Source organism: Sorex fumeus, unplaced genomic scaffold (assembly GCF_029834395.1).
Source record: "Sorex fumeus unplaced genomic scaffold, SorFum_2.1 ptg000046l, whole genome shotgun sequence".
NCBI lineage: Eukaryota > Metazoa > Chordata > Mammalia > Eulipotyphla > Soricidae > Sorex > Sorex fumeus.
The window spans coordinates 11,571,420-11,594,674 of record NW_026606103.1 but is presented as its reverse complement, the minus strand read 5'-3'; the positions used below and the strand labels follow the sequence as shown (position 1 = coordinate 11,594,674).

The 23,255-nt window shown below is 46.5% G+C and overlaps 1 protein-coding gene across 1 annotated transcript; it reads right to left on the bottom strand.

The window, feature by feature from the left end:
- Window positions 1-6,600: 6,600 nt before the first annotated feature.
- Window positions 6,601-21,816, bottom strand: QNG1 (Q-nucleotide N-glycosylase 1). The gene is made up of 4 exons (XM_056122525.1): window positions 21,418-21,816; window positions 20,118-20,377; window positions 9,373-9,568; window positions 6,601-7,402 (listed from the first exon to the last, which is right to left on the bottom strand). Exons 1-4 carry the CDS (start codon window positions 21,752-21,754, stop codon window positions 7,170-7,172), a joined length of 1,026 nt encoding a protein of 341 aa, XP_055978500.1. The 5' UTR covers window positions 21,755-21,816; the 3' UTR covers window positions 6,601-7,169.
- Between the last annotated feature and the right edge of the window lie 1,439 nt (window positions 21,817-23,255).

Below are 23,255 nucleotides of genomic sequence, written 5' to 3'. Positions count from 1 at the left end.
AGCAAAGCACCTATAAACCCTCCCCCCCACAGTCCTCTGGCCTTCCTCCACTCTGCTCCCACTTACACCCCTCTCTGACATATCAGTTCTGTAGTCAGATAGGCTTTGTCTTGTTTATTGTTCCTTTGTCTTGTTTCTTTGTTTTGTTGTTTGGACTCTATACTCAGAGGTGTTCAAGGCTCTCTCCCAGAAGGGCTCAGCTCTCCATATGTGATTCTGGGGATCCAATTGAGAGACAACCCCCTGTACCAGCTCTCTGACCTCTCCTGTGTTTCTTTATATTCTATATATGAGCAAAATCATGTGGTATTTTTTTTCTCCATCTTCACTTATTAGTAAAATCTGTTCAGATTTTATTGAAGCTGCAAATGGCAAGGTTTTGGGGTCTGTGTGTGTATGCATGTGTGTATAACATCTTTTTAACTGGGGTACACCTGGTAGTGCTCAGGAGGCTGTGCAGTACTAAAAATCAAACTGAGGTGACTGGAGAGATACTACAATGGGTAGGGCACTTGCCTCTTGTGCACCCAACCTGGGTTCTATTCCTGGCACCCCATATGGATCCCTGAGCACTACCAGGAGTGATTTCTGAATGCATAGCCAGGAGTAACCCCTGAGCATTGCCAGGTGTCACCCAAAACCACAAACTAAAGAATCCAATTGAGCACCTCAAACATGTGAGGCATGTGCTCTACCACTTGAACTATCTCCCTGTTTGTTCTTTACCCATTAATCCACTGTCCATCAGCTCTTAGGTGTCATGACTCTTGTTAATAGCACTGCAGTAAACTTATAAATGCATATCTCCTCTTAACTTCATGCTTTATATTCTTTAAATAAACACCTAGGAGTGGAGTTGCTGTGTCATATGGTAGATCTATTAAATTTTACTTTTTTCTGGGAAGGGATAGTACTTCCTCTTCAGCTACATCTAAGTTCAGAAAATAAATTTCAACTAAAGAATTCAACAAAATTTGGGGCTGGAGCAATAGCACAGCGGGTAGGGCGTTTGTCTTGCACGCGGCCAACCAGGGTTCGATTCCCAGCATCTCATATGGTCCCCTGAGCACCGTCAGGGGTAATTCCTGAGTGCAGAGCCAGGAGTAACCCCTGTGCATTGCCGGGTGTAACCTAAAAAGCAAAAAAAAAAAAAAAAGAATTCAACAAAATTCAATAAAAAGACAGTAATTCACACTTCTCCCAATTTAGATCTCATTAATGCTGATGTGTTTTCAAGACTTGGGATCATGATCCGGGTCCTCAAACAAGAGGTATTCCAAAATCTGGCCCATCGAGGGCAAGGTATAAGTGTCACTTGTTTGGCTTTTGAACCACACCAGGCAGTCAGTGCTCAGAGGGCCATATGTGGTGCCAGGAGTTTGAATCAGATAGTGTAGATATAGCCACGTGCAAGGCAAGTTTGGGTATAGATTCTAGCTAAGATCAGGCATAAAATAAGCCATCACACCACACCACACACTCATCCTACCTCGTCCTAAAAATTCTTTCAAATATGCCTACTTCCCATAAAATTAAAGAAACAGAACTGGTATGAAAACCCAATTTTATTTTTTTAAGAAAAAGGTTTAGATTATTAATGGATTTCTTCAAAAATTGAAGACGAGGGCTGGAGCATAGCACAGCGGGTAGGGCGTTTGCCTTGCACGCAGCCGACCCAGGTTCGATTCCCAGCATCCCATATGGTCCCCTGAGCACTGCCAGGAATAATTCCTGAGTGCAAAGCCAGGAGTAACCCCTGTGCATCGCTGGGTGTGACCCAAAAAGCAAAAAAAAAAAAAAAAATTGAAGACGAGTGCCAGAGATGAGGCAAGGCATTTGCCTGCATACAGCCAACCCCAATTCATTCCCCAGCACCACCTATGGTCCCGAGAAATGCTATGGGTCTCGCCACCCCTGACCATAGAGCCAGGAATAGACCCTGAGCACTGCTGGGTGAGCTCCTCTGCCTTTTTCTACCTTCTATCCCCACCAAAATGTTGATGATGGAACCAAGGCAGTAAGCATAGTGGTTCCCCTTAGGACAGAATACCTGTACTCTGATCACTTTACATTGCAGAGAACTCACAAATCTGGACTTCCTTAAGGGTCACTGTTTACCATGCTTTGGGAGCACACATGAAGGTACCGACAGAGGAACAAAGGCATGCGGGTCATGGGGCTGAGATCTCCAAGCCTGCTCGGATCGGGGCTGAGCATCCTCCACCCAGATCCTCCACCTTCCAGTAGGCGGGGGTCACACCCACCAACTGGCCCCCTGGTGCCGTGTAATCCCATCAACAGCCAAGACCCAGAGACTATAAAACCAAGCTCCCGGAAGCGACATCTTATTATCTCATTCTTACTTTGGACAAACTGGCAGGCTACCGAATGTAACCTGCCCACACGGCAGAATCTGGCAAACTCCCCGTGGCGTACCCAATATGCCAAATACCAGTAACAATGATGGGTCTCATTCTCCTAACCCTGAAAGAGCCTTTAATATGGCACTTTTTAAAAAATCTTAGGGCTAGGACGAAGGAGACGTTACTGGGGCCTGCTCGAGGCAACCGACGAACAACAGGATGGTCATGATCGTGATCGTGGGAGCAAATAAAATGAGTAGCAAGAGATAGTAAAAAGCTAAGGCATTTGGTAGCATGTCACGGTCACGGTCCTCCCGTTGTTCATGGATTTGCTCGCGCGGGCCCAGTAACGTCTCCATTGGAGACTTTGTTGTTACTGTGTTTGGCATATCGAATACATCACGGGTAGCTTGCCAGGCTCTGCCATGCGGGCGAGATACTCTCGGTAACTTGCCGGGCTCTCCGAGAGGGGCGGAGGGATCGAACTCGGGTTGGCCATGTTGGCTGCGTGCAAGGCAAACGCCCTACGGCTGCGCTATCGTTCTAGCCCGCTGTGGTATAATCCTGATACTGTATGTGGTTCCCAGAATACCACCAGGCTTGGCCTTTAAGCACTGCTGGGTTTAGTCCCAAAACCAGAAAGAAAAAAATAAAAGGAGCAAAAATACATCTTAAGTCATGGCAGTCACTATACTTCTAACCAATACACAAGCATAAGGGTTGATGTTAGAATGTAGCAGGTAGAATACTTGCCTGTCATACAAGATCCTTCCCCTTTTGCCTAAACATGCAGTCAAGGCAGACACAAAACTCATTAATTGCCTGTCCAATGTCTCACAAAATAGCTGAAGTTTAAACTGCCTAAGACTAGCCAACAAAAAGATAAATTTAATTTCCCTGTTAAGCAAACTAAGAATTTTTCCTGTTAGACACATACCATTGCTTACAGTGATACAAATCGTGCAGTGTAAAACTTCAATCCTATTGGTCATGATTTATAAGGTTATTATGACAAATTTATAGCAGGTGGCAGTAAAGTTCTTGAGGAAAGGAGACCTTTTCCTGATTCGCACAAAATCAACATGGAAGTTAAAATTCTGTTAGCAGGAAGGTAGGCATAATGATGGAAAATGAGGTGCTGGCTAGCCCGTGACATAAAGAAAACAATCCAGGGTCAGAGATAGCACAGGGGGTAAGGCCTTGTAACCTGTCCATCCCAGTTTGAGTCTCTAGAACTACCACACAGCCCCCCGGAGCATTGCCAGGGACACTCCTGAGCACAGAGCCAGGAGTAGCCCCTGAGTACTGCTAGGGTAATTCCCAAAATAAAATAATCCAATTTATTATAAAAAACTCTATGTGGTAAATTTTATTTTAATGAAATAACTTGTTCCATATTTAAGAACGGTTTAAAAACACCTTTATTCAATTGCAATATAGTTACTCCTTAAAAAATTAGTAGGCAGGAAGGAACCTCGCTGGCGGGCACCATAGCACCAGGAGAATTCTCCGGGCCTCATACTGAATCAATATCGCTGGGAGGTCCCAGATGGGGCAGGTGCAGTCTCCCTGCCTTCTCCAGATGGAATCCTGGTGACCATGAGTTTCTACAAGCATGACTCCGGTATGTGGGCACCAGGATTATTCTTCAGAACCGCACTGGGGCACTTGACCGGGCAGTTCCATCCAGGCTCCCAGTCAGCCCCTGATCCCAGAAGTCATGCCCTCAAACCGCCCTCAGCACCATCTTGCCACACACAGCAGTGAAGAAATCTGGCCGGCGGGCACCTCAACACCCGGAAAATTCTTCAGTCCCCATACCAAGCTGATATCACTAGGAGGTCATGCCCAGATGAAGCAGGTGCAGTCTCCCCGCCTTCTCTAAAACATGACTCCACGGCCACGAGACCTTTCCTGATATGCAAAGTGAGCAATGGAAAATAAATGATCTGGAAGGCAGGCTTGAATGGTGGTGGGAAAATTCGAGCAAAATATAATGCCCAACAGAAATGTATCTGGACTGTGCATTAAACTACAGCGCCATGCTGCCCTGGGAGGGGAAGGGTGTTTGTGCCTCCGCCTTTTCCCCCTGGTGGAGGTGGCATGGTGGCCACCATCTTTCAGAGACTAATGGACAGCCAGGTATGAGACTGCAGTGAGGAGGCAAGCTGGGCCTCATGGGATGGCGTGTGGAACCAGCTCCCCATCCCGACAAAGCGCCAAGTTGCAACTCACGAATGCCTCCTCTGGCTCCTTGAATGACCATGATCCCAGAGGCACACAAACCAATCTCAGAACTCAGCGGCTTTTGGCAGTAATCCTTCCAGACTTATTACAAAAATATCAGAAATCTAAAATCGTGTGGCCACTATCGCAGCCACACAACATCATATGCTCTTCATAATCAGCACTGTAGCACTGTCCTCCCGTTGTTCATCGATTTGCTCGAGCAGGTTCAGTAACGTCTCCATTGCGAGACTTCTTGTTACTGTGTTTGGCATACTGAATACGTCACAGGTAGCTTGCCAGGCTTTGCCATGCAGGCGAGATACTCTCGGTAGCTTACTGGGCTCTCCGAGAGGGGTAGAGGAATCGAACCCGGCTCGGCCGGGCTAGCTGCACGCAAGGCAAACACCCTACCGCTGTGCTATCACTCCAGGCATAATTAGCAATAGAAATCAAATTATCTAATGATGTCTTTTTGGCAGGTCTGATTGTTGGGGGAAATTACAAATAATAATGGTGGGTCTTTTGTCATAATATTGAATGTGATCAACGGAGAGAGTGTAAAGTGGAAATCTGCCACACAGGCAGGGGGAGGAGTGGGAGGGAAGCATACTGGAGTTCTTGGTGGTGGAAAATGTGCACTGGTGAAGAGATGGGTGTTTGATAATTGTATGACTGACCAAGACTTAAACTGAAAGGCTTTGTGACTGTTCTCATGGTGATTCAGTGCTCGAGCGGGCCCAGTAACGTCTCCATTGTGAGACTTCAAACAATTTTTAAAAGACTGAAGATATCCTAAAGATATCTTCAAGATTGAAGATAATCTTTAAAAGATTAGGCAGATATCCTAAATTGAAAATCATCATTTACAAAATCACTGTCTTGTTTTTTGAGACACACCCAGCTGTGCTCAGGGATCCCTCCTGGACATGCTCGGGAGATCATATCAGATGCCAGGGATCAAACTCTGTTTGCCCACATGTGGACACCCCATCTGCTATACTATTGCTACAGCCCATCTAGACTGATTTTACAGGTAAAAAAATGTCACAAGAGTAGAGCACATGAGGGGCTGGAGCAATTGCACAGCAGGTAGGGTATTTGCTTTGCACATGGCAAAAACCAGGTTCAATTCCCAGCATCCCATATGGTCCCCTGAGCACCACCAGGATTAATTACTGAGTGCAGAGCCAGGGGTAACCCCTGTGCATGCCCGGGTGTGACCCCCCCCAAAAAAAAAGCAAAACAATAGTAGAGCACATGACTAGCATGTGTAAGACCCTTAGTTTGATCCCCAACACCACAATGGTCCCTCTAGGTCCAGGTTGCTGAACACCTGGTCCATATAAATAAAATTTTTTTTTCAAAAAAAAACACACAAACATGATTTTTTTAATCATTTAAAAATTTTGTTATAAAATTTAGTTTAGGTAACATGATTACAACAGTATTAAAATTTATGATATTGACATACAAGTTGCTGCACCCTACCACAACATAAAATGCTCAATTCCCTCCACAAATGCCCTTATGTTACCTCCAGTCCATCTCTTCAATTTCCTCCATGCAAAATTTGCTTAGTAATCAAAGTCCAAGGGTTTTCCATTGTTATTGTTCAATATTATTTCCTTGCAAAACAGTATTTTTACAAGAGCATCATATTTCAGAATGAAGACTTTATCTTTTACATCAAAGGGTCCAATATCAAATATTATACCTTGAGAAAATATAACAATTGAAATAGAGAAAATGTCACCACTGATAATTATGCCATGATTAAAAGGTAAAGGTAAAGGCCCTCCCGTTGATCGTCGATTTGCTCGAGCGGGCCCAGTAACGTCTCCATTGGAGACTTTGTTGTTACTGTGTCTGGCATATCCAATACTCTCGGTAGCTTGCCGGGCTCTCCGAGAGGGGCGGAGGAATCGAACTCGGGTCGGCCATGTTGGCCGCTTGTAAGGCGAACGCCCTACCCGCTGTGCTATCGCTCCAGCCCATGCCTGGGATGCCATGATTAAAGTAAAAAAATGAACAACCCTGTTATTTAAATAAAGCACTAAAATTCCTGGGCCAGAGAGATAGCTCAGTGGTAAGTGCCTGCTTTGCAGGAGGCTGGTCTCTAGTATTGTGTATGGTCCTCCAAGCACCACCAGCCATGATCCCCAAGCACAGTTCAGTGTGGTCCAAAAAACCAAAAATGTTAAGGTCCTTCATTGTTTATATCGACTTTGTGTCCACAGAAGGGAAAATTATAGTTACAACTAAAAAAGGTATAAAATTGGGAGGAAATACAGAGTGATATGTCAGAAAAAAGGTTTAAATAGGGGCTACTCCTGGCTATGCTTGGCCCAGCAGAACAGAACTAATGGCCTGATACTCACTGGGGAGTTATGTAGTCAGAGAATCAAACTTGGCCTTGCAAGTACTAGGCTCTACCACTTGAACCCTATACATGACATCAGGGAAAAAAGCTTGTTCTTGTTATCTCTAGTACCTTCTCTGAATATCAAAGCAAATTGTACAAATGAATATGAGCCATAAGATGCAGAGAGTCTTTGCTGGATTGGTTTACATTCTGGTTCAATAATAGATGCACCGTGTGCGATGAAATGGAATTGCTTTCATGTCTTCCCTATGATCACGAGCATAATCCCATAAGTAATAATCCAAGAGAATGGAATTGATTTCTCTGCTAGCTTTTTCGCCTGTTTTGTCAAGAAGTTCGAGAAGACAATCACGGATCAGCTCAACACACCAAACTGAGCACCCTCTGATTTCCACCTCTTGCCTGCTTCCATTGGCGAGCTCTTCCCCTGTAAGAAGCATTGAATCAAAGATTAAAAACCTACTCAAAATTTTACTGTAGATCATTAACCATCAGGGAGATTCAGATCAAAACAACAATGAGATATCATCTCACACCACAGAGACTGGCCCACCTCCAAAACAAAAGCAACCAGTGTTGGCACGGATGTGGCAAGAAAGGGACCCTCCTCCGCTGCTGGTGGGAATGCTGACTGGTTCAGCCCTTTTGGAAAAGTTTGGACGATTCTCAAAAAATTAGAAATCGAGCTCCCATTTGACCCAGCAATACCAATCCTGGGAATATATCCCAGAGAGGCAAAAAAGTATAGTCGAAGTGACATCTGCACTTGTTTGTTCATTGCAGCACAGTTTACAATAGCCAGAATCTGGAAAAACTAGAGTGCCCGAGAACAGATGACTGGTTAAAGAAACTTTGGTACATCTACACAATGGAGTACTATGTAGCTGTTAGAAAAAATTAAATCATGAAATTTACATACAAGTGGTACTACATGGAAAGTATCATGCTAAGTGAAATGAGTCAGAAAGAGAGGAACAGACATAGGAAGATTGCATTCATCTGGGGAACATAAAGTAACAAAATAGAAAACTAACTCCCAAGAATAGCTGAGATAAGTACCAGGAGGTTTGCTCCATGGCTTGGAGGCCAGCCGCACATGCTAGGGGAAAAGGCAGCTCAGATAGAGAAGGGAGCACCAAATAAAGGGTGTTGGGAGGATCCTCCCAGGATGGGAGATGCATGCTGAAAGTAGATTATAGACCGAACATGACTGCCACTCAATTCCACTTTTGCAAACCACAGCACCCAAAAGGAGAGAGAGAACAAAAGGGAATGCCCTGCCACAGAGGCAGGGTGGGTTGGGGGGTGAGGGGGGTGGGAGGGATACTGGGATCAGTGGTGGTGGAAAATGGGCACTGGTGGAGGGATGGGTACTAGAACATTGTATAATTGAGACCCAAGCACAAAAGTTTGTAAGTCTACAATTGTACCTCATGGTGTTTCACTAATAAAAGTTAAAAAAATTATTGTGGAACAAACATTAAATATGAAGGTGGGACTAGGGGAGGGGGAGGCAGGGGAGGTCCCAAGTTATGCACAGGAGGCCTGGAGGCTCCACAGACAATTCTCAGCCAACTGAGCTAGCCGTTCCATGCAAGGGCCCAAGGACAAAACAAATACTATTTTTAAAGTATCATAGGTGGCCAGATAAATAATACAGCACTTAAGGTGTTTGCCTTACATGCAACCATCCCAGTTCCATCCCTAGCATGACAACATATGGCCTCCTGAGTATCATCAGGACCACTGAGAACATTCATCTAAAATCTGAAAACCTCAGACTTTATTTTTGATAGTTCTATCATGTATATCTGCAGTTTCATACCTCTTCAACCACACTCACCACCACAGTTCATATGTAAAATAACAAAATATAGAAAACATAAAATATCGAAAATCTGGGTAGGGTAAACTAGACATGAGAGTGGAAGCAGAAATTACATATATATATAGATATAGATATATAGATATATAGATATATATGCCCAAATGTAATCAGCTGTACAGAGCTGTATGTAAAGAGAGGCCTTTACTATAAAGAGACACCCTTTCTTCTTTTGGTTTGGGGGGCCACACCGAGAGGAGTGTACAGAGGACCATGAAATATCAAGGATCAAGACCAGAGCTCAAACATGCTAAGCATACATTCCAGCTCTCGACCTCCTTCCTTACCCCATGATTCTCCCTTCTAAAGATATCTAGACAGCTTGGATGGACATACAGTGCTTGCACTGCAAGCAGCTGAGCCAGGGCCCATCCCCAGCACCCCAGATGGTTCCCCGAATTCTAAGAGAAGTGATCCCTGAGTGCAACAGTCAGAAATAAGCTGAGTACCACTGGGTTGTGGCCCCCAAACAAAAACAATTTGTGTCACAAAGAACAAATGAGGTGGCAAACCTTTAAGAAGCTTCTCCATCAGTTCATCAGAGTATTTCAGGGCACCCAGGTGAGCAAGAACCTGAGGCAACCTATAGTCTGCGAACATGGTGATAGTAGAGATATCCTCAAAGCTTCCATCTCCTTTCCCCTCGAACACACTCCACGTATCTGCTACAAGGATCTGGGCCCGTTTGTAAAAAGAAATTCTTTCCCCCTGATTAACAAAGAGAACATAAAAGTTACCTGGGTAGCTGAAAATTTGTGCAAGCTATCTGAAAAAAAAAAATACTTTATGCTGAAAAGTTTTTTTAACTGACTTTTTGAGATTAGTTCACACAGCTGTGTTAGTTTTAGGGGTTTTCCTATCATAACACCACAGCATTCACTGTCCCATCCTCCCCCAGCTGCTGACCATGGCCCTGCAGTCTCAGCCACAGGGATGTTTCCACTGGCGTGGCCCACTGCCATGCATGGTTTCTCTGACCCTGACACGAGTGAGATCATCCACTGGGCAGTATTCCCTTTAGGATCATTCCCTCTAATTAAATCTATGCTGCTGCAAAGGCAAGATTCCACTTTATTGTTCCAGCTGAATAGTTTTCTCTGGTGCTTATTCGCCACAATTCCTTTACCCACTCATCCTTTAGAATTTGGGCTATAGTGCTGCAATGAATAGAGATTTATCTGTCTTTTCAAATTAGTATTTGTGTTCTTTGGACAGATATTGATGGGTGGAATTACTATAGGTAGATTCACTTTTACCATTCAAAGAGAATTCTCTAGGCCAGGGAGATGACTAAAAAAGCTGAAGTGGGTTTTGGGGTTCCTGGGTCATACCCGGCAGTGCTCAGGAACAAGCATGGACTTTGCATGCCCAGGAGTCATTCCCAGTGGCACTCAAGGACCCCAGGAGTAACACTCCCCCAACTAGCATTGCCAAACTTGGCCCCAAAGCCAAAGTAGCACTGCACTTCTCTGTAGCACTGTCCTCCCATTGTTCATCGATTTGCTTGAGCGGGCCCAGTAACGTCTCCGTTGTGAGACTTGATGTTACAGTTTTTGGCATATCGAATAAGTAATGGGTAACTTGCCAGGATTTGCTGTGCAGGTGAGATACTCTCGTTAGCTTGCTGGGCTCTCGGAGAGGGGCAGAGGAATCAAACCCAAGTTGGCACGGCAAAGGCCCTACCTGCTGTGCTATAGCTCCAGCCCAAGCCAAAATAAATAAATAAATAAATAAAATTAATCTTACCCTGTTAAGAATTTATAAGTATTTCCCACCATCCCCATCCCATATTCTCCAAGTCTAGGAGTTAGTTTTGCTTCACTCATTCGTATCCCACATATGAGCAAAATCATCTCATGTTATTCATTTCTTTATTTCACTTAACTCAGTTTTGAAGCCGGAGCGATAGTACAGCGGATAGGACACTAGCTATTCATGCAGCCAACCAGAGTTTGATCCCAGTCATTCCATATGGTTCCCCAAGCCCCACCGAGAGTGATCCCTGAGCACAGAGCCAGGAGTAAACCTTGAGCACTCCTGGGCACGACCCAAAATAAAACAAAGACAAAGTTCTTTTGGGGGTTGAAGCGATAGCACAGCAGGTAGAGCGTTTGCCTTGGATGCAGCCGACCCGGATTTGATTCCCAGTATCCCATATGGTCCCTCAAACACCGCCAGGAGTAATTCCTGAGTGCAGAGCCAGGAGTAGCCCCTGTGCATTGCCAGATGTGACCCAAAAAGCAAAAAAAAAAAAAGAAAATTATTTTTGGTACCAGGGATTAGAACCCAGAAACTCATGCATGTTACACAATTATTCTATTCCTATGCTACAATCCAGAGTACATATACTCATTTTCAGCAGTGAAGTCTGTATATTAAAGTCATGCTGGGGGAACAAATCTTCATTCAGAAATAGTCCTATATTGGGGTCAAAGAGCTAACTCCCTTTGTTACCCAATCTATCCAATTAAGACAGCCTGTACAAGAGAAGTACAGGAGATGAGTCACTGCACTGCATATGACATATGACTAACCCTTGTTCAACTCTACCACTGCACATGGTCTCCCAACACCCCCTGGAGTGGCTCCTGAGCAGAGCCAGGAATAATTTCTGAGCACTGTCAGGTGTAGATCCAAAACAACCCCAACACTATTATTAATTTTGGGTTGGAGAGAAGTACAGCACGTAGGGTGCTTGTCTTGCATATGGTTGATCCAGGTTCTATCTGCAGCACCTCATAGGGTTCCCCCAATCCCGTCCAGGAGCAATCCCTAAGCTCTGAGCCAGGAGTAAGACCTGAGCACTGCTGGGTGTGGCCCCAAAACACAACAAAAAAGAACTCTTCTGGGGCCAGAGAGACAGTAGGGTTAAGGTACTGCAAATGAGTGACACTTGAGCACAGAGCAGGAGGTATCCCCTGAGTACTGCTAGGTCACTAATCCCTTAACTTCCCGTTAATCGTCGATTTGCTCGAGCAGGCACCAGCAACGTCTCCATTTGTCCCTGCTGCGTGCTAGTGTAGCCCAATGGCGTCTGTTCGCTCTAGGAACATGAAGAGCCTCAAACTGATCGTTCATGATCTTGATGAAGAAGTCTGACCATCTGGTAGGTGGGCGGCCACACGGTCTTTTGACATCCTGTGGAATCCAGTCAGTAAAAGCTCTAGTCCAGCGGTCGTCATTAAATCTCATTACATGACCAGCCCATCTGATTTTTGACATCTTGGCAAACGAGACAGCGTCCCTGATTCTTGATCATTGATGGATGTTGGAACTCCGGATTCTTTCTCTCATTTAAGTGAAATGTGATATTCCAAGCATACCTCTTTCAATTCCTCTTTGGGAGACCTGAATAGCGTTCTCATCCTGTTTGTGTAGGGCCCAGGTCTCTGAGGCATATGTTAATGCAGGAAGGACAGTGGAATCAATGAGATGTGCCCGGAGCCGGAGGTTCTTCGTCCTCTTAGCTATTTCTTCGACCTCTTAGCTATTTCTTCGAAGCTCCTGAAGGCGTTCAAAGTTGCTCTCTTCCTCCTGTGCAGTTCAGGTGTCAGGTCATTTGTCATGTTGACTTCTCAACCTAGGTACACATAGCTGTTGCATTCGGAGATGGTGCTAGGTACAGCCTGAAAACTCAGAGGAAGAAAGCAAAGCTTTTTGATCTTACTACCTGATCAAACTATTTGAAAAAATAACTGAATTTTTTATTTGAAAAAATAACTGAATTTTCTTTGGGGAAAAACAACTGAATTATTTTTGGGGGGAGGGCACAGGTGGCAGTGCTCAAGAGGCAACTCCGTGTTCTGTGCTTAGGGGCCATGCACGTCAGGGATTGAACCCGGTCTTCTGCTTGCACTCCACCCTGTAGAGTTTTTGCTCTGGCTCTATAGTTGAATTTTAAACTTTCCGAACTGACTCTGGGCTAGAGCGATAGCACAGTGGTAGGGCATTTGCGTTGCGTGCAGCTGGCCCGGCCCAGCCAGGTTCGATTCCTCCACCCCTCTCGGAGAGCCCGGCAAGCTACTGAGAGTATCTCGCCCACACGGCAGAGCCTGGCAAGCTACCCGTGACGTATTCGATATGCCAAACACAGTAACAACAATTCTCATGATGGAGACGTTACTGGGCCCACTCGAGCAAATCGACGAACAACGGGAGGGCCGTCACCGAACTGACTCTGGGTTACAGATGAGAAATCACTGACAAATATGACAGAATTAAAATTTTCTGATTTTATTGCAGATAGTATCTAAACTGAATGATAAGCTCAGCAAACATCATTTAAGCAATAAGACAGTACAGTGATTAGGACACATGCATTGCATGCAGCCAATTCTGCTTTTATCCTCGGTAATAAATACTGTCCCTGAGCACCAGCAGGAGAGAGATTCCTGAGCCAAGTCAGGAGTAGAGCTTGACCACCACTGGATATAGTCCCCAAGCAAAACAATAAAATAGAAAATGGTGGCTGCTTCAGACAATTAGCTAAACATTTTAAAACATAGCAATATAGATCATGATCATGTTATGAAAGGTGATTCTTTGCTATCATCTTTTGAGGGGAACAGTACTCTTTATGTATTAGAAGTCTGAATGGTGCTGTAGAGTACAGCAGGTAGGATGCTTATCTTGCAAGAAGCCAACCTGGGTTGGGCCTCCCCACCCCCCATTCCCCATAAGGCCCTCCAATTCCCTCCAGGAGTGAATCCTGAGCACAGAGCCAGGAGTAAGCCCTGACCACAATAGGGTGTGGCCCCCAAAACAACAAGTAAATAAAATCAAAGAAATCTAAAACTTCGGGCGTGCTCCAACTCAGCAACACAATTGTAAAAAATCATTTCTAAGACATAATTACAGGTACTGAGGGGCTGGAAAGATAGTACCATAGGTAGAGTGGCTGACCTGGATTCAGTCCCCAGCATCCCACATAACTCCCCAAACAACACTAGGAGTAATTTCTGAGTGCAGAGCCAGGAATAATTCCTGAACATTGCTGGGTGTGGCCCAAATAGTTACAGGTATTGAATTGTTGTACAGTATTACAAATAATTTTATTTTTAAAAAAATCCTAAAAATCTGGGGCCAGAGAAACAGTACAGCAGATAGGAAAATTGTCTTGCATGCAACCAACCCGGGTTCAATCACTGGCATTCCACATAATCCTCCGAGTCTGCCAGGAGAGATCCATGAATGCAGAGGCAAGAGTAAACCCTAAGCACCACCGTGTGTGCCCAATCAGGCCCCCTCCACCAAAAAAAAAAAAAGTAAAAATCAATTAAAAATAAAAAGTATCAGACACAATAAATATGGTAAATTAGTTTGGGTAAATAATTATGGGAAGGTCTATCCACACAGTAGGACATGAGAAATTGTTAGAGATGGTACTAAGAGGCGGCCAGGGGAATAGCTGCGATGTCAAATGCCTGGCGGGTTCAAGATCCTGTGTCTGCTCCTCAGAACTGCTGTGTGAGGGCCTGTGGCCCTTGAGCAACCAGAGGCCTGACCACAGGTGGGGATGGCTCCATAAATAAGGCACTATGAAAAAAAGCATGCTATGAGAGAGTTGGGGGGTTTGGAGGTGAGATGCAGCCATACTTAGCAATGTTCAAGAGTTTATTCCTTATTTTACTTTTTGTTTTTGTGCCATACCCAGCAGTGCTCAGGGCTTATGCCTTCACTCAGGGATCACTCCTGGTGGGGCTCTAGGGACCATATGGGATCCTGGGATGAAATCTCGACCAGTTGCATGCAAAGCAAATGCCCTACTTGCTGTTCTAGCACTCCAGAAAAGCACCACCCCCCTTGAAAATTTTTTTTTTTTTTTTGCTTTTTGGGTCACACCCGGCAATGCTCAGGGGTTACTCCTGGCTCATGCACTCAGGAATTGAGCCTGGCGGTGCTCAGGGGATCATATGGGATGCTGGGAATCGAACCTGTGTCAGCCATGTTGGCTGCGTGCAAGGCAAATGCCCTACGCGCTATGCTATCGCTCCAGCCCCCCTACCCTTGAAATTTTTAAAGATGTTAATACTTTGGGACACACCCTTGGTGTGAAGAGGACCATGAAATCTAAGGCATCAATCCCAGGCCTTTAAAGTATCACTCCAGTCCTTAACTTCATTTTTTTATTTTTAATTATTCTCTATCACAACACAGAACACACCTTGTTATAAGGAGGATTCATTGCTGGTATTGCTATGTAATAAATCTTTATCTGCCACTAATATGTGCTGTTGCTAGACATTTCCACTTATCTGATAAAACAACTGTAATTCATCTAGAATTGTGCCTTAGGAAGAAATAGACATAGATTTAGAGCTCAGTATAATCTTTTGTGTGGCCAGCAAGAAAAAGGAATCAAAGGAATCAAAGGAAACATCTCTACTAACATTCTAGAAGTAGGGCAGTAACTCAACTGTGAATATGCTTTAAGGAAAGACTCTAAAACTTTTCAGCAAAATGAATCAAATGGACATTAAGAATACACAGAGTTGGGGCTGGAGGGATAGCACAGCGGGTAGGGCATTTGCCTTGCACGCGGCCGACCCAGGTTCGATTCCCAGCATCCCATATGGTCCCCCGAGCACCAGCAGGAGTAATTCCTGAGTGCATGAACCAGGAGTGACTCCAGTGCATCGCCGGGTCCGGTCTGGTCCGGTCCAGTCCTCCCGTTGTTCATCGATTTGCTCGAGCGGGCCCAGTAATGTCTCCATCATGAGACTTGTTGTTACTGTGTTTGGCATAGAGCATCGCCGGGTGTGACCCAAAAAGCAAATAAAAAAAAGAACAAAAAAAAAAGAATACGTAGAGTTGGAACACTGTATGACTGAAAGCCAACCATGAACAACTTGGTAACTGTCTATCTCAAGGTGATTCAATAAAAAAATAAAATGGAAAAAATAGGTACAAATAAGAAAATTACTATTACTATTGGAGCAATAGCACAGTGGTAGTGCGTTTGCCTTGCATGCAGCCAACATGGCCGACCCGAGTTCGATTCCTCCGCCCCTCTCGGAGAGCCCAAGCTACTGAGAGTATCTCGCCTGCACGACAGAGTCTGGCAAGCTACCCGTGATGTATTCGATATGCCAAACACAGTAACAACAAAAGTCTCCAATGGAGACGTTACTGGGCCCGCTCGAGCAAATCCATGAACAACAGGGAGGACAGTGACAGTGATGAAGTTTACTAATTTTCCTGCTTAAAGTATCAGTAATTAATAGCAACATTATTTCAGCCTCTGTGAGGTTTAACCTTTGTTTACAAGAGCATGCAGATGCTTTTTTTTCTGGTTTCTGATTTTACTTATTTTAGGAATCATAATTTACTAGTTTATTGATAGCTGAGCTTCAGGCATATAATGAATGTTCCAGCACCAATCCTATCACTGATGTCAATTTTCCTCCTCCACCAGTGTCCCCAAATCTTCAGTTTAAAATGTCTGGCATGGGGCTGGAGAGCAATACAGGTCAGGTGCTTGCCCTGTGTGCTGCCAATAAAGTTTGATTGCGGTCACCACAGAGGTTTCAAGCCCCAACAAGAGTAACCTCTGTGCTCAAGGATTAAGTTGGGAGTAAGTCCTGAGCACAGCCAGGTGTGTCTCAAAAACCCCAAAATCAATGTTTCTTTTTTTTTTTTTTTTCAAAATCCGGGCCTTGGGAGCTATAAGCTGGTGCAGCAGTAAAACACCTACTTCGAGGGGGCCAAACCGATAGCACAGTGGGTGGGGCGTTTGCCTTGCATGCGGCCAACCCGGTTCGATCCCTAGCATCCCATATGGTCCCCCAAGCACTGCCAGGAGTAATTCCTGAGTGCAAAGCCAGGAGTAACCCCTGAGCATTGCTGGGTGTGACCCAAGAAAGAAAAATCAAAAATAAAATAAATTGGCTTCTTTAAAAAAAAAAAATCTACTTCGAATGTGTGAGGACATGAGCTCAACTCTTGGTGTGATGTGCACTGCACCAAGTGCAATCCTGGCACCTCTGCTGGCTGTGCTCTCTGGCACTACAGTGATCAAGAGAATCCCACTGTGACAGGACCAGCTAGTCTGACCCCGAGGGAGCACTGGGAAGCCCCCATCACTGCAAAAACCGCAACACCGGAAAGGGAAGGAGAAAATAAGATATCAATGAAATGTATCGCTCTTCATCTATATCTGATACAGTTTTGGATTTATGTTGACACATTTTTTTGGTGTTGCTGGGGGTAAGACCAGAATGCCACACATGCAAAACAAATAATTGCTCTTGTCTGATCCATTGCCCCAAGTAGACCGTTTTCAAACTCTTAAGGACTAGAGAAGCGCTGGTTCAATCCCTGGCACCACGTAGCCCAAGTACAGTGAGGTGCAGCTCTGAGCATACCACTGGGTATGAACCACTCCCCAAAAAAAGAAATTCAATTTAAATGAAAGGCTGGAGAGACAGGATAGTGATTATGGCTACGCCTTGTATATGGCTGTTCCCAGTTCACTACCTGGCACCACATCTGACTCCCTGACCAAAGAGCCAGGAGTAAACCCTGAGCACCACAGATGTGGCCCACTACCCTTTCCAAAAACATTTTTTTTAACTGACCATTTTAGGGTCAGAGATAGTTTAATGGAATAGAGTGAATGTTTTGCATGCAAGACGTCTGGGTTCAATCCCTGGCACTGCATAATCCCTCAAACACCCCCAGGAGTGGCCCCTAGCCCTACAGGGGTGTGGCCCCCAAACAGAAACCAAAAACGATTTTTAGTATTGTATCAAATAGACTGTGATGTATGTAAAACATAAAGTCAAGGGGCCAGGGCAAGACCCCACGCTCGATTCCCAATTCCTGGCATCACAGGGTCCTTAATTTCAACCACTGTAATTAGAGCAAGTTCCTAGCACTGACCCAGGAATAGTCCCTGCACATCCACGGTAAGCCCAAAGACAGAAAAATATTTAAAAATAAAGATGAAAGTAGGAGTGGAGGTGAGGATAAAGTTGGGGAAGGAAAACATAGGACAATGGGGGAGGGACAGGTTGCTGCGGGGTGGACAGAAGGGAAACTGGGGATGTTGGTGAAGAGCACTGGGCACTGGTGAAGGAACTAGTGTTGGAACATTGCACATGTGAATATCCTTTTCTAAACTGCATCACTGTGAATTACAAAGTCACAATTTTTTTTTTTTAAATTAGGGCCAGATGCGCATATGTTGCCCGAGCCCCTGTGCTGCTTGCACCCACATTGCTGAGAACATGTGGTACCCCAGCACGTGTCGCCCGCATCGCCCCTCTTGAGATGTGTACTTTCATGCTTTCATGTCTAATGCTAGGATGTGTGGCTCTCTCCACCCTTAGAGAAGTCCGCGTTCTCTCTTGAGTCTCTCTCTCTCTCTCCCCTCCCACCTTAGAAACACTCCAAATAAAATATATTTAATTCAAAAAAAAATAGGGCCAGAGACAGTACAGTGGGAAGGACGTTTGCTTTGCATGTGGCCAACCCAAGTCCCATCCCTGGCATCCCATACGGTTCCCGGAGCACTGCCTAAAGTAATTCCTGAGTGCAGAGCCAGGAGTAACCCCTGAGCATCACCAGATATGACCCAAAAGCATAAAGAAATGTTTAAAAAAAATTAAAACTCAAATATTCCAACCCACCAAAAGAAAAAAAAACACAAAAAAAACCACTTTCTTCCACAAAACCAAAACTCAGGACATTCTGAAAGCAAACAGACTCTGTAGGTGTTCTGTTCACTCCAGGGGCTGAAGCTAGTACAGTGGATAATGAGTACAGAGGGTAAATTTAGAGCACTTGCCTTGCATATATCCAACCTGGGTTTGATACCTGCCATCCCAAAATAAAACACCTGAACTCTTTCCAGTCAGCTAACTTTATTTTATTCATTTATTTTTGGGTTTTGGGCCACACATGGTAGTACACAGGGATTTCTTCTGGCTCTGCACTCAGAAATCACTCCTGGCAGGCTCAGGGTACTATACCGAATACCGGAGATAACCCACATTTGCCCGCTGTACTACTGCTCTGCCCTCCCCAAATGTTAAATTTCATCTCAGCCTTTCTACCCCAACTGACTCTTAGTTCTATGAATGACAGTGTTGGGTTTTTGTTTGATTTGTGAGGGGTGGGGGGAACACACTCAGCGATGCTCATGGATTACTTCCATAACATGGAATGCTATGGGTCAGACACATGCAAGGCAAACACCCTGCCCACCTGTCTGCTGTACGATCTCTCCAGGAATGTGAGTTTTTCTTTTTTTTGGGCCACACCTGGTAGTGCTCAGGGACATCTAGTGGTACTCTAGGGGACCAAATGCACTGCAAGGCAAGCGTCCCTGCACTGTCTCTCCGGCCAAGTTTCATTTCTAACAGTAGTTACATATACATATATATATATATATATATATATATATATGTAATTACAATTGGGTGGCCTAAGTGATGAACCAAGAAATTCGATGAATAATTTCCCTTTGCATTAGCAAACTGGTCAGAGAGAATAAAGTTCAACAGTGGCACTGGGCTTTCTAAAGAAATAATCTCTGACCTACGCACTCAGACAGGCACAGCTGGTCATAATCTATGCCAGTTCAATCAAGTCTTACCCAGGAGTTTTTAGAACAGGAAGTGCGAAAGTTTGTCTATCTCTCCTTTCCCTTTCTTTCTCTGGTAGCTGAAGCAGCAAGATGCAAATATTCGTGGACATTTACCTATTCTACTTCAAGAAAAGAGTCTGCAGTAAGGAAAAAATGGAGTCAAGAGAAACAAAGAGTAAAGACTGAATCCTGGATGGCACCGAGTCACTAACTTGGATGTTGCTATTCTCAACAACTAGAAAACTTTTTGGGGTGGGATAGAAGTGGTGAAAGCACCAATCCCAGAGCAGCCCACAAGCATCACTGGGTAGAGCACGAAAACAAAATAAGCTTGAGTGCATGCTTCACATGCTAGGACCCCAAGTTTGGTCCCTGGCACTGCATATTCCTCCAAGTATCACCCTGAAGGGCCTTAATGAAAACACCAGAAGCAGCACTGAAGAATCTCTGAGTGTGGTGCCAAAAACAAAAGTTCTGGAAGGGAGATAAGATCACTAGGAATTCTACAGGGATTACTGCATTTGCCTTTCACACAGCTGAGCCTGCCTGGAGGCATCACCAGAAATGACCCCTGAGCACAGAGGAGGAGCCCTGACTACTGCCAAGTATGGTCAACAGCCTCCTGGACCCAGAGGATTTCTAAAGTCCCTTCCCATAAAAGCAACTCACCTCAAACTCAGCCACATCTCTGTAAGAAGGAAAGTTTTCGACTACCAAGTACATTAATTTCTGTGCACTTTTTCCACTTTTTCGAACACAATTAAGAAAAGAGCCTTCAAACTTCTCCAGCAGAATTTTCCCAGTTTCATTGAGAATCCGATGCCTCTCTTCTATCAGAGGCATAGGTACTTCTGTGTCGGAGCGCAGCACGTGGCGGACCTGATCCAGAGTCACAGTGGCATAGTACGAAGCACTGGTTATTGGTATTCCTTAGGAAAAGAAAATCCCGAAATGTCAATTATACTCAGTGGATCCCTGTTTATGAAACCCATGGGTCTGAAAGATAGCAGAAAGGGTAGGGGCGCTTGCCTTGCACTTAATAGACCAAGGTTCTAGAGTAACTCCTGGATACACAGCCAGGAGTAAGCCTTGAGTGCTGCTGGGCTCACTAAACAAAAAAATGTAAAAAAGAAACCCTGTGTTAAGGGAAAGGAAGAAAGGATGAATGTGGATGCAGTGTGGGAGGCAGTTCCAAAGCCAAGCCAAGTGCAGCTCCTGAGCTCCACAATACTACCCTGACACTCCACGCCCCCAAAAAAATCAAGGATGAATAAAACGTAAAAGAATAAAAAATGGATGACTCATTTAGAAGTTTGAAGTTGAACCTCATCTATTTGCACATCTCTAACAACTGCAGTATTACATCGGATGTGGTCAACTGCATTCCCTGTTTTACAGTATCCGGCCGCGTTTAGGACAGATATGGCCCTAAGAATGCCATCCAAGTGGCATTCTTCAAAAAGACGTGTGTGCTTGGGGGCAGCCCGTAGGGCGCTTGCCTTGCCTGCAGCTGACCCGGTTTCTATCCCTAGCACCTCATATGCTTGGAGCCCACCACTAGTGATCTCTGAGCACAGAGCCAGGAGTAAGCCCTGAGCACCGAAGATCAAAAGAAAAAAACAAACAACGAATCCGCTTGGCTGGGATGATGATGACAATTTCCTTGGGCACAAGCGTCCATGCAGCCTGCAGGGCGTCTGCCTTTGCCCGCGGCCAGCCCTGGTTTGATCCCGGCACCGATCTGTCACATCCGGCGCTGCCAGGATTCCTGAGTGCAAAACTAGGGCGAACCCCTGAGCATCGCCGGGCGTGGGCCTACAACCGAAACATCCCGTTGTCAACTTCTTCCCGGAGCTGTACTGCTAAGGAGGAGGCCTCGGCCACGGGGAGGCACAGCAAAGGTCGCCGTCTGAGTGTCCGGGACGCGGCTCTGCGCGTCCTCGGGGCCCTCCCGGGCGCGAGCACCGACCTTCGTCCAGGGCCCTGTTGACCGCGGCGCAGAGGGCCCAGTACCCGCTGTACTCTCTTCCCTTGTAGCGCACAAGGCACTTGCGCGCGTCCGGCTCGGTCCAGAAGGAGAAGTTGAGCGTGTCCACCAGGAACACCCAGTTGGCCGCCTCCTCGTCGGCCGCCCGCGGGTTCAGCTCGTGCAGCGCCTTCCAGCCGCCCAGGCTCAGCGCGGGCTCTGCCGCCGCGGCACGCAGCCGCTCCGCCACCCCCCGCACGCCCTCGGCGTCCACCCGCACGTCGCGGCTCCGCTCGGCCACGAGCCGCGCCGACTCCCGGGGGCCGAGGCGCCCGTCCATCCCGTCCAGCGCTCTGGGCTGAGAAGCGGCCCTCCGCACAGCCTGGCGTGGACCAGAGTCCGTCCGGACGCCCCGGGTCCGAACCCGTGCGCGCCTCGCCCTCCCCTTCGGCACTTCCGGGACGGTAACCCCGCCCCTCGGTGGCCCGTGCACGCGCCGGACCCGCTTCCGGCTCTCGAGTCCGGAAGTGGATGGGAGTGTCGGGCGCGCGCACGGCGCGACGGCGCCGCCATCTTGGCCCGCCCTGCCGGGGCCGGAAGGCGCCGACTCGCCGTCGCCCTCCTGGTTGGTTCCAGCCGCGCTGCTCCCTGGTGGCCGCCTCCGGGGCCGTGAGGAACGTGGGGGAACGGCGGGGTCCCCCGACTAGGGAGCGGGCAGAATCTTTTCCGATTTGCGACTTTTCTGGCGCCTGACGAGCCCGGGGCCGTTTCCGGCCGGCCGGGCGTGCGAGGGGGGGGGGGAGATAGGGGGGAGGCGGGACAGGAAGGAGCCCGGTGAGCGCGTTTCCGGCCGGCCGGGCGTGCGGGAGGGGGGGGACTGCTGGGGAGGAGCCGGGTGCGCGCACTTCCGGCCGGCGCGGGGTCCCGCCTGTGCCCGGGAGGCGGCCGGAAGGGTCCGGCCGCGGTCCCCGCGATTCCTCGCACGCCCGGCGTGAAGGCGAGGAAAGTTGGTAGGAATCACAGTCCCGCCCCAGCTGTCAGAAAAGATCCTGCCTGGTCTTTCAATCCGGAATCAAATGGGTGACCCCGGGCTGGCAAAGCACAGGTTGACGCTGTGTCGTCCCCCCCCCCACACACACATTCCCCGATACAGCCGGGTGTGGCCCGAAAACCATAACAAAAATAGTGATCCAAATCTGCCACGTGATGAAATTTGGTATGGGAGCTTGGGTTTTTTTAATTCCTTGAGATTTAAGTCCAAAATCACACCTCTTGGGGCAAGAGCAATAGTACAGCGGGTCTGGGTTCGATTCCCGGCTTCCCATATGGTCTCCTGAGCACCGTCAGGAGTAATTCCTGAGTGCGGAGCCAGGAGGAGCCCCTGTGCACCGCCAGGTGTGACCCAGAAAGCAAAAAATACAAAAAAGAAAAATAACAAAAACAAAATAACACCTCTTTGTGCCTGTGTGTTAGGTGGGCGAGATGGAGCCCAGCGCCTCCTGTAATGCGCTCTGTACCGCCGCCGTGCAGTCCTAGCCCTAAATTGTTCACACCTTTGAATCTCGAGTATTAGAAACTTTTTAAAGCTTTTGTTTGGGGTAGTAGGAGGTTTGGGCCACGCTCCCGGCAGTATTCAGAGTTTACTCCTGGATGTACTTGGGGATCATAGCTAGTGCCAGGGATTAAGTCCAATTTGCTACATGTAAGGCAAGCACTTCTCTCCAATTTTAAAAGTTTTGTTATGTTTTCGGGTGCGGTTTTGTTTGTTTGGAGGCCAACCCAGCAGGCCCTTCGGTGGATCGAACCCAGGTCAACTGTGTTCTAGGCAAACACCTGGGTAT

What these genes read in the sequence shown, in the direction of transcription:
- QNG1 (XM_056122525.1), bottom strand. Translation starts at nt 21,754, where the DNA reads ATGGACGGGCGCCTCGGCCCCCGGGAGTCGGCGCGGCTCGTGGCCGAG. An exon ending in CAACAGGGCCCTGGACGAAG is followed by an intron (nt 20,378 to 21,417) that starts GTCGGTGCTCGC and finishes TCTTTTCCTAAG; the next exon opens with GAATACCAATAACCAGTGCT. An exon ending in GAGATGTGGCTGAGTTTGAG is followed by an intron (nt 9,569 to 20,117) that starts GTGAGTTGCTTT and finishes TTTGTTAATCAG; the next exon opens with GGGGAAAGAATTTCTTTTTA.